Source organism: Salmo trutta, chromosome 40, assembly GCF_901001165.1.
Source record: "Salmo trutta chromosome 40, fSalTru1.1, whole genome shotgun sequence".
Lineage (NCBI taxonomy): Eukaryota > Metazoa > Chordata > Actinopteri > Salmoniformes > Salmonidae > Salmo > Salmo trutta.
In genome coordinates, this window is record NC_042996.1 from 23,012,634 (window position 1) to 23,025,735 (window position 13,102).

The 13,102-nt window shown below is 44.7% G+C and overlaps 1 protein-coding gene across 2 annotated transcripts in view; it reads left to right on the forward strand.

The window, feature by feature from the left end:
- Positions 1–13,102, forward strand: part of gramd4a (GRAM domain containing 4a) — a 59,878-nt gene that overhangs the window by 5,533 nt on the left and 41,243 nt on the right. For both annotated transcript variants that reach the window (XM_029742140.1, XM_029742141.1), the window contains exon 2: positions 754–970. In XM_029742140.1, coding sequence (XP_029598000.1) covers positions 754–970 — 217 coding nt within the window. The remainder of the gene's footprint in view (positions 1–753; positions 971–13,102) is intronic.

Consider the following 13,102-nt stretch of genomic DNA (forward strand, 5'->3'; position numbering starts at 1 on the left):
CATTTTATCTAAAATACTGGAGTAGGCTATAAAACCAAAGAAAGGTGTTTAAAATTTTTTTATTTATTTTTTGCTTCACTGCCCAAATAAATACTCCGAAGTGTAACTCTAGGTCAAAAGGATTCACATTAATCAAGTCGTTAAGTCATATTTTTGGAGACAGTGTTTGACGTGAGAGGGTGATCGCGTCTCCTTCCGGTTCCACGCCTCGTTCTGGGTTTGTGATCATTTCCTAAGCAGGAAGGGCTGTGGCCCTGGATGATGGCTGACGACTCAACCACTGATGGGCCTTCGATGGAACTACCGCTAGAGCTATATGGCTGTGTTCCAAATGGCACCCTATTCCCTTTATAGCTCACTACTTTTGAGCAGGGCACTGAATAGGGTACCATTTGGGATGCAGCCTCTGTCATCAGGCTTACTGAGTCATAGACAGAGACGACAAACGCAATGATGAAAGGTGATAGGCTTTAACTGGATATTGGGGCAGAGATGACATCTTAAATGGAGTGATCTGCTACAGTATTAGTATACTGTGGCTGATACACTAAAATATAGGCTATGGTCTTCTAAAAATAAAAAAAATGTAAACCCTTGTATTGGCCACACTCAACGATTGTCTTAACTTGTGCATCTGTGTTTAGGTACTTATTTACAAGAAACTACTTCTGTGCAAAAAAAAGTCTTTCTCTCGACCCCACCCTTTCATTTTCAGTGCTTTTCAAAGGGGAACCTTGTCTGTTGTCTTTTCAGGATTGCTCTACACCATGCTAAGGTAAAGCCGCTGAAGAGAGGGGTGTTGAACATGCTAAAGCGGCTGGACAAAATCAGGTTCAGAGGTCAGAAGCGAGACGACTTCCTGGATCTAGCAGAGTCCCCCAACGGATCCGACAATGAATGTAGCGATGACATCCTGCTGAGGACGAGGCCTTCACTCAAGACACAAGACACGGATGAACTAGGAGACCCTGTAAGTATTCATTCCACTTTGATGTGTTCTTTGACTCAAATGAGAGACCGTGAGTAGGGCCAGAAGTTTTTCCTTGCAATATGACCCGACCAGGAAAAACTCTGGGCCATAGTTGGTCTGGAAAAACTCTACGTCAGTGTATCCTAGCGTCCATGTTTTTACCTGTACACACGTAACTGCCAAAATAAAGAAAACACATTGAGTAAATGTGTGATACAAAGTAATTAAGCAATTAACATCCCATCAAGCTTAGGGTTCTGTATACAAATTCCCCGTTGCCCATTATTTTGGCTACCATGGCATGGCTAGAATAAGCGCTCTGTGTCTTTGAAAGAGGTCTCAAAGGAGCATAGTTAGTTTAAAGGGGGTGTGTGTCAGCCACCAGATTCTGCAACGGCGCCTGACCGCGTTTTCCCACCATCAGCAAAACACAAAGCTGTGGAAGAATGGTGTCGCATCCTACCAATACTATTCCAGACACTTGTAGAATCTATGCCAAGGCGGATAGAAGCTCTTCTGGTGGCCCAATTAAGACACTTTTTTATATTGGTGTTTCCTTTATTTTGGCAGGTATATTGTGTGTGTCAGTTAGTGATGTACAGGCTGACTCAACCTGCAGTCCCCACGGTTATATCCACGAGGCAGATGGGTTTATGGTCATGAAATATTGTATCAGTTAGTGATGTGCAGGCTGACTCAACCTGCAGTCCCCACGGTTATATCCACAAGGCAGATGGGTTTATGGTCATGAAATATTGTATCAGTTAGTGATGTGCAGGCTGACTCAACCTGCAGTCCCCACGGTTATATCCACAAGGCAGATGGGTTTAGGGTCATGAAATATTGTATCAGTTAGTGATGTGCAGGCTGACTCAACCTGCAGTCCCCACGGTTATATCCACAAGGCAGATGGGTTTAGGGTCATGAAATATTGTATCAGTTAGTGATGTGCAGGCTGACTCAACCTGCAGTCCCCACGGTTATATCCACAAGGCAGATGGGTTTAGGGTCATGAAATATTGTATCAGTTAGTGATGTGCAGGCTGACTCAACCTGCAGTCCCCACGGTTATATCCACAAGGCAGATGGGTTTAGGGTCATGAAATATTGTATCAGTTAGTGATGTGCAGGCTGACTCAACCTGCAGTCCCCACGGTTATATCCACAAGGCAGATGGGTTTAGGGTCATGAAATATTGTATCAGTTAGTGATGTGCAGGCTGACTCAACCTGCAGTCCCCACGGTTATATCCACAAGGCAGATGGGTTTAGGGTCATGAAATATTGTATCAGTTAGTGATGTGCAGGCTGACTCAACCTGCAGTCCCCACGGTTATATCCACAAGGCAGATGGGTTTAGGGTCATGAAATATTGTATCAGTTAGTGATGTGCAGGCTGACTCAACCTGCAGTCCCCACGGTTATATCCACAAGGCAGATGGGTTTAGGGTCATGAAATATTGTATCAGTTAGTGATGTGCAGGCTGACTCAACCTGCAGTCCCCACGGTTATATCCACAAGGCAGATGGGTTTATGGTCATGAAATATTGTATCAGTTAGTGATGTGCAGGCTGACTCAACCTGCAGTCCCCACGGTTATATCCACAAGGCAGCTGGGTTTAGGGTCATGAAATATTGTATCAGTTAGTGATGTGCAGGCTGACTCAACCTGCAGTCCCCACGGTTATATCCACAAGGCAGATGGGTTTAGGGTCATGAAATATTGTATCAGTTAGTGATGTGCAGGCTGACTCAACCTGCAGTCCCCACGGTTATATCCACAAGGCAGATGGGTTTAGGGTCATGAAATATTGTATCAGTTAGTGATGTGCAGGCTGACTCAACCTGCAGTCCCCACGGTTATATCCACAAGGCAGATGGGTTTAGGGTCATGAAATATTGTATCAGTTAGTGATGTGCAGGCTGACTCAACCTGCAGTCCCCACGGTTATATCCACAAGGCAGATGGGTTTAGGGTCATGAAATATTGTATCAGTTAGTGATGTGCAGGCTGACTCAACCTGCAGTCCCCACGGTTATATCCACGAGGCAGATGGGTTTAGGGTCATGAAATATTGTGTGGATGAAGGGCAGGTGGGCGGTCGGGTTGAATAAACAGAATGCATAAAAAAATACATGTATAATTCTTATGCAATTTATATCTATAGGTGATATTAGGTTTTTCTTTCATAGTTAAAAAATTGTCATTAGTGTGTATGCCTGACTTTACACGTGACCAATAGCCTACACACCAATTGCCAAATGCTTTTGGGAATGGGCAGAAAAAGTTTACTTGGATCCACTGAGGCTAAAAGGACAATGTCTGCGTTTTTAATTCATTAAGAGAAAAGCTACAAAATGGAGAGTTAAAAATAAAGAGAAGGCAGGGCCAGAAAAGTGATGTTTGTAAAGATTTGATGATGTGGTAATGGAGGATGATCACAGTGCCTATGTTGTTTGAGGAGCTATGCAAATTCGCCAGTCACAAGACCAGGACTTCAAATAGGCCTATGGCATGTCAAGGGAACTGTTGCCTGCTGTTCAGAGGGGTTAAATGTAAACTGAAATCTGGACACTGACTATACAGTGCATTCGGATAGTATTCAGACCCCCTTGACTTTTTCCACATTTTGTTACTTTACAGCCTTATTCTAAAATTGATTAAGTAGTTATTTCCCCCTTATCAATCTACACACAATTCCCCATGACAAAGCAAAAACAGGTTTGTAGAAATGATTGCCAATTTATAAAAGAAACTACTGAAATGTACGTAAGTATTCAAACCCTTTACTCAGTACTTTGTTGAAGCACCTTTGGCAGTGATTACAGCATCGAGTCTTCTTGGGTATGACGCTACAAGCTTGGCACACCTGTATTTGGAGTTTCTCCCATTATTCTCTGCAGATCCTCTCAAGCTCTCTCAGGTTGGCTGGGGAGCTGCACAGCTATTTTCAGGTCTCCAGAGATGTTCGATCAGGTTCAAGTCCGAGTTCTGGCTGGGCCACTCAAGGACATTTAGGGACTTGTCCCGAAGCCACTCCTGTGTTGTCTTGGCTGTGTGCTTAGGGTCGTTGTCCTGTTGAACCAGTTTGGCCGGGCGGCCAGCTCTAGGAACAGTCTTGGGGGTTCCAAACTTCTTCCGTTTAAGAACGATGGAGGCCACTGTGTTCTTGGACCTTCAATGCTGCAGAAATGTTTTAGTACCCTTCCCCAGATCTGTGCCTCGACACAATCCTGTCTCAGAGCTCTACGGACAATTCAACCTCATGGCTTGGTTTTTGCTGACATGCACTGTCGACCTTATATGGATGGGTGCATGCCTTTCCAAATCATGTCCAATCAATTGAATTTACCACATGTGGACTCCAATCAAGTTGTAGAAACATCTCAAGGATGATCAATGGAAACAGGATGCACCGGAGCTCAACATTGAGTTTCATAGCAAAGGGTCTGAATACTTATGTAAATAATATATATTTTTTTTTTTTTTAATTTATTTATAAATTTGCCAAAATGTCAACCTGTTTTTGCTTTGTCATTGTCGGGGTGTGTGTGTGGAGATGAGGATTTTTTTATTGTGTGTAAATAATCAATTTTAGAATACGGCTGTAACGTAACAGAGTGGAAAAAGTAAAGTGGTCTGAATACTTTCCAAATGCACTGTATGTCTATGACCTCTGTCTTAATATCTCCTGCAGTATTTAAGCATTTCTTGCAGTATAATGATACACCAAATGTACATTGATTCTGGGACAGGAGTGGAGAAGAGAGAATGTGTAGTCTGTAGATGTGATATCTTTATCAGCATCATAAAATCTGATACTATTTCAACCACAACATATGCATCTGGGCTGAACTGAAATCTTATCAGAAACATGTTGGGTCATTTTCACACCTTTCTATTTCCTTACAACTGATGTCATTTGGACATTTTGCATCAAAATAATTTTTCGTTTTAATTATTTTTATTGCATTTTTGTCCCAGGTCCCTAACGTCTTTGCTCTGTGAACGAAGCAGAGATGACAGAACTTTACAGATATCAACTGGATTGACGCATTCATTCTATAATTCCTGACATTATTTTGGGGAACAAGGGTTTATTTAGTCTTCTAGCGCAACATAATGACCGACGAGAAGCTGCATGTATCTTAGTTGACTAACAAATAGCGTACCAAAATGTCGGAAATTATAAGCAGAAACATACAGTATCTAAATTGGGCACCAAAAAAACTGCGCCCACTATCAAAATCGTTCCACCATCTCTGACTGTAGCCTACAGAGCATTTTCTATATTTGCGGTTTAGGGTCGGGTACAGGCCTCCGATTTTCACTCACATATAGTCAGGCGCTTGCGGATGAGTTATTAGCAATTGCGGGTGAACAAACGCCTGACCCACTCACTACTCGTGTCTGTTCATTTTTCCACTGAGATGTTCTGCTTGTCCGCCGTTTGTTTCTACCAAAAAGTTCCTACTGGCAGACGTATGTGTTAGTATTTCCTCATATCTAGCCTACTCTGCAGACACAGAAGATTGATCTTAGATTAACTTCTACATCTCTTCCTGGGGAAAGCAAAGAGACAGTTTTAATGTTACTACAGACGTGTGTCTCCCTCAGGGAGACATAATAGACAAACCTACTTCAGAGAGGAAGGGAAAGGGACTGACGGAAACAGGGCGGTTTGTTATGCTTTGTTCCTGTTTACTCTGCTCATTCTTCAGAGGGAGGGTTGGCTGGATGGAGGGAGGGATACAGGGTAAACACACTCAGTGCCTCTATAGGCTTTCATCCACTATGGTTACTCATTGAATTTATCCTCCCCTGCTTGCCAATGAATATATCATTACTGCCGACGATCTCAGTGTTTGGACTTCTCTTGTCTTCAGGGGATATTTTAAACTGCGCTCTCATCTTGACTTTTTCATGCTTCATCACCATCATCCAGCCAGTGTTTTCCCCCAAATTAAAACACCAGCTTAGTCACTTGATTGTATAATTTCCTCAAAGGAGGCCAGTTTCCTGTTCTCATCTGCTGATTTCTAATATAAATTGAGTCCTTTGCAGAGTTAGGCCTCTAGGCTGAGTGCACACATTTTGTGTGTGCGTGCATACGTCTCCCAGTGTTTTCTGTATGTGGATGTCGCAGGCTGCCTGCCGTGTGTTTCTAAGCCAGGCATGTGGGCAGCTGCTCACTGAGTGGGTGTGAGGTCACTGACTGGAGGAGGCCTCAGGAAAACACAAACATTGCGTACACACCATATACGGTGCCTTCGGAAAGTATTCAGACCCCTTGACTTTTTCCACATTTTGTTACGTTACAGCCTTATTCTAAAATGTATTTAAATAAATACAAATCCTCTGCAGTCTACACACTACCCCATACTGAAAAGCAAAAACGGCTTTTGGATTTTTTTGTTGTTGCAAAAACGGATACCTCATTTCCGTAAGAATTCAGACCCTTTGCTATGAGACACGAAATTGAGCTCCGGTGCATCCTGTTTCCATTGCTCATCCTTGATGTTTCTACAACTTGATTTGAGTCCACCTTTGGTCAATTCAGTCGATTGGACATGATTTGGAAAGGTGCGCACACACCTGTCTAGATAAGGTCCCACAGTTGAATGTCAGCAAAAACCAAGCCATGAGGTCGAAGGAATTGTCCGTAGAACTCAGACTGGATTGTGTTGGCACAGATCTGGGGAAGGGTACCAAAACATTTCTGCAGCATTGTTAAATGGAAGAAGTTTGGAACCCCCAAGACTCTTCCAATAGCTGGCCACCTGGTCAAACTGGGCAATCAGGGGAGAAGGGCCTTGGTCAGGGAGGTGACCAAGAACCCGATGGTCACTCTGACAGAGCTCCAGAGTTCCTCTTGGAGATGATTGTTATTCTAGAAGGTTTTCCCATCTCTGTAGCACTCCACCAATCATGTCTTTATGGTAGAGGGGCCAAATGGAAGCCACTCCTCAGTAAAAGGCACATGACAGCCTGCTTGGAGTTTGCCAAAAGATTCTCTGTTCTGATGAAACCAGGATTGAACTTTTTGGCCTGAATGCCAAGCGCCACATTTGGAGGAAACCTAGCACCATCCCTACGGCGAAGTATGTTTGTTGCATTATGCTGTGGGGATGTTTTTCAGCGGCAGGGACTGGGATGCTAGTCATGATCGAGGCAAAGATGAACAGAGCAAAGTACAGAAATTCTGCTCCAGAGCGCTCAGGATCTGACTGGGGTGAAGGTTCACCTTCCAACAGGACAATGACCCTAAGCACACAGTTAAGACAACACTGGGGTGCGTTCTCAGCCCCCTCCTGTACTCCCTGTTCACTCATGACTGCATGGCCAGGCACGACTCCAACACCATCGTCAAGTTTGCCGATGATACAAGAGTGGTAGGGCTGATCACCGAGAACGATGGTGGTTGCGCTAGAAGACCTGGTTGTGTGGTGTCAGGACCACAACCTCTCCCTCAACGTGATGAAGATGATTGTGGATTACAGGAAAAGGAGGACCGAGCACACCCCCATTTCTTATCGATGGTGCTGTAGTGGAACAGGTTGAGAGCTTCAAGTTCCTTGGTGTCCACTTCACCAACAAACTATCATGGTCCAAACACACCAAGACAGTGGTGAAGAGGGCACGACAAAGCCTATTTCCCCCTCAGCAGAGAAGATTTGGCATGGGTCCTCATCCTCACGGTTCTACAGCTGCACCATTGAGAGCATCCTGACTGGTTGCATCACTGCCTGGTATGGCAACTGCTCGGCCTCCGACCGCAAGGCACTACAGAGTGTAGTGCGTACGGCCCAGTACATCACTGGGGCCAAGCTTCTTGCCATCCAGGACCTCTATACCAGGCGGTGTCAGAGGAAGGCCCTAAAAATTGTCAAAGACCCCACCCACCCCAGTCAGACTGTTCTCCCTACTACCACATGGCAAGCTGTACCGGAGCGTCAAGTCTAGGTCCAAAAGGCTTCTTAACAGCATCTACCCCCAAGCCATAAGACTCCTGAACAGCTAATCAAATGGCTACCCCAGCCCCTAATTTTTTTTTTTTTTTAAATGCTGCTGCTACTCTTAACTATGCATAGTAACTTTAAATCTACCTACATGTACATATTACCTCAACTAACCGGTGCCCCCACACATTGACTCTGTACCAGTATCCCCTGTACATAGCCCCGCTTGTCTTTTACTGCTGCTGTTTAATTATTTGTTACTTTTATTTTTTTACTTAACCAACAATACAATACTAAAAAAAGTGTTAAGGGCTTGTAAGTAAGCATTTCAATGTAAGGTCTACACCTGTTGTATTCGGCGCATGTGACAAATAAAATTGGATTGGAGGAGTGGCTTCGGGACAAGTCTCAATTGTCTTGAGTGGCCCAGCCAGAGTCTGGACTTGAACCCAATCTAACATCTCTGGAGAGACCTGAAAATAGCTGTGCAGCAACGCTCCCCATCCAACCTGACAGAGCTTGAGACGATCTGTAGAGAAGATTGGGAGAAACTCCCAAAATACAGATGTGCCACGGTTGTAGCGTTAATCCCAAGACCCGAGGCTGTATTCGCTGCCAAAGGTGCCCCAACAAAGTACTGAATACATTTATTTTTTCAGTTTTTTATAAATTGGCAAACATTTCTAAAACATTTTGTGTGTGTGTGTGTGTGTGTGTGTGTGTGTGTAGATTAAGGGGGGGGACAATTTTAATACATTCTTTTTTAAAAATAAGGCTGTAATGTAACTGGAAAAATTGAAGGGGTCTGAATACTTTTCGAAGGCACATACTTTTCCCTGTTCGTCCCCTTATGGCGCCTATCAGAGCATGGGAGTCAGACAGGGGCATCTAGATATGACATTTTTTATTTAACCTTTTTATTTAATTAGGCAAGTCGGTTAAGAACAAATTCTAATTTACAATGACGGCCAATCCCTAACCCGGATGACACTTGGCCAATTGTGCGCCGCCCTATGGGACTCCCAATCACGGCCGGTTGTGATACAGCCTGGAATCGAACCATGTTCTGTAGTGACGACTCTAGCACTGAGATCAAATTTATTTATATAGCCCTTCTTACATAAGCTGATATCTCAGTGCTGTACAGAAACCCAGCCTAAAACCCCAAACAACAAGTAATGCAGGTGTAGAAGCACAGTGGCTAGGAAAAACTCCCCAGAAAGGCCAAAGCCTGGTTCCTCTCTAGGTTTCTTCCTAGGTTATGAGGGGTGGCCAGTCCTCTTCTGGCAGTGCCGGGTGGAGATTATAACAGAACATGGCCAAGATGTTCATAAATGACCAGCATGGTCAAATAATAATAATCACAGTAGTTGTCGAGGGTGCAACAAGTCAGCACCTCAAGAGTAAATGTCAGTTGGCTTTTCATAGCCGATCATTGAGAGTATCTCTACCACTCCTGCTGTCTGTAGAGAGTTGAAAACAGCAGGTCTGAGACGGGTAGCACGTCCGGTGAGCAGGTCAGGGTTCTATAGCCGCAGGCAGAACAGTTGAAACTGGAGCAGCAGCACGGCCAGGTGGACTGGGGACAGCAAGGAGTCATCACCAACTTACCATCCTGAGACAAGGCCGAGTATAGCCCACAAAGATCTCCGCCACGGCACAACCCAAGGGGGGCGCCAACCCAGACAGGAAGACCACATCAGTGACTCAACCCACTCAAGTGACGCACCCCTCCTAGGGACGGCATGGAAGAACACCAGTAAGCCAGTGACTCAGCCCCTGTAATAGGGTTAGAGACAGAGAATCCCAGTGGCGAGAGTGGAACCGGCCAGGCAGAGACAGCATGGGCGGTTCGTTGCTCCAGAGCCTTTCCGTTCACCTTCACACTCCTGGGCCAGACTACACTCAATCATAGGACCTACTGAAGAGATTAGTCTTCAGTAAAGACTTAAACGTTGAGACCGAGTCTGCGTCTCCATAAAAATGGAGCTTTATAGGAGAAAGCCCTGCCTCCAGCTGTTTGCTTAGAAATTCTAGGGACAATTAGGAGGCCTGCGTCTTGTGACCGTAGCGTACGTGTAGGTATGTACGGCAGGACCAAATCGGAAAGATGGGTAGGAGCAAGCCCATGTAATGCTTTGTAGGCTAGCACTAAAACCTTGAAATCAGCCTTTGCCTTAACAGGAAGCCAGTGTAGGGAGGCTAGCACTGGAGTAATATGATCAATTTCTTTGATGCAGTGCCTTAAACCGCTGTGCCACTCGGGAGGCCATATACAGACTAGGAAGGTAAAGGGGGAGTAGTTTTCTTTAGACTATTGAAATAGTGTCCCATTCCCCTGTGTTAACCTCTTAACTCACGTGTCAAACTCAGCCTGGCCCTCTAGCCCATTCAATCTAGCCCGCTGTGGCTTTTCTGGGGGAAAACGATCTCAATTGACATTGAAATGACTAAAACAATATCATAACTGTGTAGATTTAATGACCTACATTTGTGGTCAATTTACTTTGTCCAGCTTGCTAACAGTCATCAACTAAAGCTCGACAGTCCGGGAGCATTGAAAGTTCCAATAGTGATGGAAAGAGGACTATTTTTTTACGGTGAGGAAATCAAATAAATTGAAGTGCGGCCCTCCAGACCAAAAAAGACTGAATGCAAGCCCTGGAAAAAGGATTTTGACAAACCTATTCTTACTGGTTAACTCGCACTTCTAATGAACTGGCACACACTGGTCATGAGTATTAATCCCTTGGCCACAGCACACCCAAAATGTTCTCCCTCTGTGATTAAGCCTGCACTGGGACCAGTGCCAGAGATACTGGGTCACCAACCGTTGCCACGCCTTCTTCCCAGTAGCCTAGAGTACTGCTGCTGCTTCAGGTTACTGTGTGTTAGTGTTACATCACCTTATGGCTTCTGGCATCAGATGATTTGAAAATAGTTGTTTTCCTCCACTTCTCGTCTCTTTGGTCTCACTCTGTCTCTCTTTGTACTGTGTACCTCTCTCTCGTTCTATTGTCTCCGTCTTGTTTCTGTGGGTTAGATGATGACAGGAGAAGGCTATTGATGGATGAGAAGTGGAGTAAATGTTTATTTTCAGCTCAATAAGATGTCTCAGCCTGTTTGTAGCTTAAGGGAGAATAAGATAAAACAAATAACATGACAGGAGGCAATTCCTCAGCGGAGATGTCCCGGCCCTTCTAGTATGACCTATCTACTGTAGCTTTTCATTCAATATCTCATACAACACTGAGATTGTATGTGCAAGTGATCCATCCACATGTCAATGCACTGTCCCCCATTCCTGATTTAAGGCTTTCTGCAAAGGTACAAGGCTCAGATGCATTCTAATCAATATTTAGCTAAACTATGGAACTTTCCGGATTGGTTGTAGTCAACCGTACTCCTGCTCAATATCTCGGAGCAATCATGAATCTATTCCATGCGTCTGTAATGTTATGGTTTTGCCCATTTTTAATCCCCATCTAAGTAGAGCAAATCTCAGTGGGAGTTTTTTGCAAGTCATGGCCTGTGACTGAATCTAGAGGAATACCAAAAAAGCAGTGTTTCTACTGCTTCTAGAGGTAAGACTTGCTTTTTAACTCCAGACCTTCGCTAAGGCGATGTTTTCCTTCCACGTTAGGTCAAGCATTCTATCAACGTGAACAGGCATCTACTTTAGTAGTCTGTCTGGCAGACAGTATAGCAGTCAGCCCCTCTCTACAACACCAGGCCAAGCCTGAGGGCTACAGCCTACAGCTGTCTCATGGGGCCCTTATTGCTCCCTATATGAACAGAGACTGTTTTGCCCACATCCAACTTGGCACTGGAGCTGGACAGAACTATAGAAAGAAAGGGTAATGTCGTCACTGTTTTCTGCTATAAAACATCCACCCCCCCCCCCCCCCCCCCCCCCCAACACTCCCTCCCATCACAGCAGACCAGGTGGGTGGATCTGTCATTGATCTTGGCTAGAATGCTCTGATAGTGATGTTGAGTTCTTCCTATTGTTAGGAGTGCTCTCTGATGTTTGATTCCTTCCCACAGGGTCCGATTGTGAGTGGTCTGCCTCTGATGTTGGGGATCTGTGATTGGTCGGTCTGTGATGGTTGGTGTCTGTTATTGGTCTGTCTTCGATTGGACAAAATTGTTTCCCCTATAATCACACATCAAATGTACCATTATGTAGCCGGCTTGTACTTTGATTGACGGTTTACCTGCCACAGATATAATTATTAGGGTTGGAAGGTATCCAGTTTTGTCATACCGTTTCTGTACCGTATACCGGAGGTTTACACAAGCGGCGCTATAAAACAAATAATACACACACAGTGCATTCGGAAAGTATTCAGACCCCTTGACTTTCCACATTTTGTTAGGTTACAGCCTTATTCTGAAATGGATTAAGTTGTCCCCCCCCCCATCAAGCTACACACAATTCCCCATGTCAAAGCAAAAACGGTTTAGAAATTGTATTAAACATTTTAAACATATCACATTTACATAAGTATTCAGACCGTTTACTCAGTACTTTGTTGAAGCACCTTTTTGGCAGTGATTACAGCATTGAGTATGACGCTACAAGCTTGGCACCTGTATTTGGGGAGCTTCTCCTATTTATTCTCTGCAGATCCTCTCAAACTCAGGTTGGATGGGGAGCATCGCTGCACAGCTATTTTCAGATTTCTCCAGAGATGTTCGATCAGGTTCAAGTCCGTGCTCTGGCTGGGCCACTCAAAGACATTCAGACTTGTCCCGAAGGCACTTCTGCGTTGACTTGGCTGTGTGCTTAGGGTCGTTGTCTGGTTGGAAGGTAAATCTTCATCCTCAGTCTGAGGTCCTGAGCGCTCTGAAGCAGGTTTTAATCAAGGATCTCTCTGTACTTTGCTCCGTTCATCTTTGCCTCAATCCTGACTAGTATCCCAGTCCCTGCCGCTGAAAAACATCCCCACAGCATGACGCTGCCACCACTGCTTCACCGTTAGGATGGTCCCAGGTTTCCTCCAGAAGTGATGCTTGGCATTCAGGTCAAAGATTTCAACTTGGTTTCATCAGACCAGAGAATCTTCTTTTCCATGGTCTGAGAGTCCTCCAAGTGGGCTGTCAGGTGCCTTTTTACTGAGGAGTGACTTCCGTCTGGCCACTCTACTATAAAGGCCTGATTGGTGGAGT